The sequence below is a fragment of the Chiloscyllium plagiosum genome, chromosome 17 (assembly GCF_004010195.1).
Source record: "Chiloscyllium plagiosum isolate BGI_BamShark_2017 chromosome 17, ASM401019v2, whole genome shotgun sequence".
Lineage (NCBI taxonomy): Eukaryota > Metazoa > Chordata > Chondrichthyes > Orectolobiformes > Hemiscylliidae > Chiloscyllium > Chiloscyllium plagiosum.
This window is the reverse complement of record NC_057726.1, coordinates 53,115,985-53,117,584: the sequence shown is the minus strand read 5'-3', so window position 1 is coordinate 53,117,584 and position 1,600 is coordinate 53,115,985. Positions and strand designations below refer to the sequence as shown.

Here is a 1,600-nt window from a genome sequence, read left to right as displayed (position 1 = left end):
ATCTCAACAGATGTCGTTATTAAACAACATCAATTAAACCCTTTATTCTGAGGTCAGTTTGAACAATTTTAAAATCTCTAGCAGCGGCTGGTATTTCTCAGGGTGAGATGGTTTAATAGACATTTCCTCATTTTGTCACAGTTTTCAAATTAAATCGAGTCATTAGTGGGCATGTCCCTGATTGGCAACATCATCGATGTGCAGAAAGCTTCACCTGTGTTCAGTATTTCCATACACAGAAATTAAATTTATCAGGAGGCAGTCATTTACATTCCCTGTTTCAACAATGGGTGCCCTTTTCACATCATCAATTCACTTGGGAAAGAAATGCTGTCAGGTCCACATGCTTATAAAGCTCAGACTTTTATCTATTCGATAGCTTGCATTACATTGAGGTTATATAATGACTTAAAATATAATTCTGAGACTCAAACTGACAAACAAAATAACAGTGATGGCTTTCCTCTGGCTTGTATCCTGCCTTGCCCTCCTTGGCACAGCTTATGGACGGAGTAAGTTGCTTTTTTGGAGACACTATGATAGCTTTACTGAGAGACATGTTGTTTAATCTAATTCTTAATTGTGCACCAACTGTCCAGGCTGTGGGGTCCCAGCTATCACGCCTGTCGTTACTGGCTATGCACGGATTGTAAACGGTGAAAATGCTGTCCCAGGCTCTTGGCCCTGGCAGGTCTCCATGCAGGTATGTTTACAATTGGATATCATCACAACTCCCAATGAGCCAGATATATACTATCTTTAATGACAGATTTCATACATAAAATGGCTGTCAACATATATCATCCCTGATGGTTTCAGCCTGCTTCTGGTCACAGGCTCAGTAATGGGCACTCCAACAATGATCAACATTATTAATTAATTCCCTGCAGTATCTGAGCCCCATTGATAGCAATAATTATTTTTAAAAACAACATACAAACTTCCAATTAATAGCTGATTTCATACAAGATTTCATGCTTCAAGATTTTTACTGTAACAAAAGACTAAGATCAGTTTTGCCTAAGCAAAATTTTTATGGACAACTTACCCTTTAAATCACAGAATAGAACTTTCTAACTTCTAGCAAAATTGAACATCTCTCTATAGTGTATACTTTACACTATCCTTTAAGTAAGTATTCAGTTCGCCCAGAATCAGTCTGAAATGATTCTTTGTTCCTGATATTCTACTTCTGTTCTTTTTCTTTCTCAACTTTCAAAACTGTCTCTCACAATGAGTCATTCTTCCCAATGAAGATTCACTCCCTAACCAGACCACGTAATCAGGCTTACAATTCTTTTTAGCAATATTATCAGCCTCTTTGTTGATCTATTCCTATCTTAAATGCCTCATTAGCCAAAGTTCAATTACTTTCTTTGTGGGGTTTATGTACCTTAAAGGTATGTATATTTGCTGCAAATGATATATTATTTATTTAAATGATAGCTATTGTTTGTCTCTCATGATATTCTTAGAATGTAGTTTCCTGATATATCTTGGCCATTACATTACATTACAGTGTGGAAACAGGCCCTTCGGCCCAACAAGTCCACACCGACCCGCCGAAGCACAACCCACCCATACCCCTACATTTACCCCT

At 37.6% G+C, this 1,600-nt stretch overlaps 1 protein-coding gene across 1 annotated transcript in view; it reads left to right on the top strand.

Annotated features, from left to right (window-relative positions):
- The first annotated feature begins 454 nt into the window (after positions 1 to 454).
- LOC122558685 (chymotrypsinogen 2-like) overlaps positions 455 to 1,600 on the top strand; it is a 9,254-nt gene continuing 8,108 nt past the window's right edge. The window contains exons 1-2 of the mRNA XM_043707475.1: positions 455 to 512; positions 600 to 703. Coding sequence (XP_043563410.1) covers positions 455 to 512; positions 600 to 703 — 162 coding nt within the window. The remainder of the gene's footprint in view (positions 513 to 599; positions 704 to 1,600) is intronic.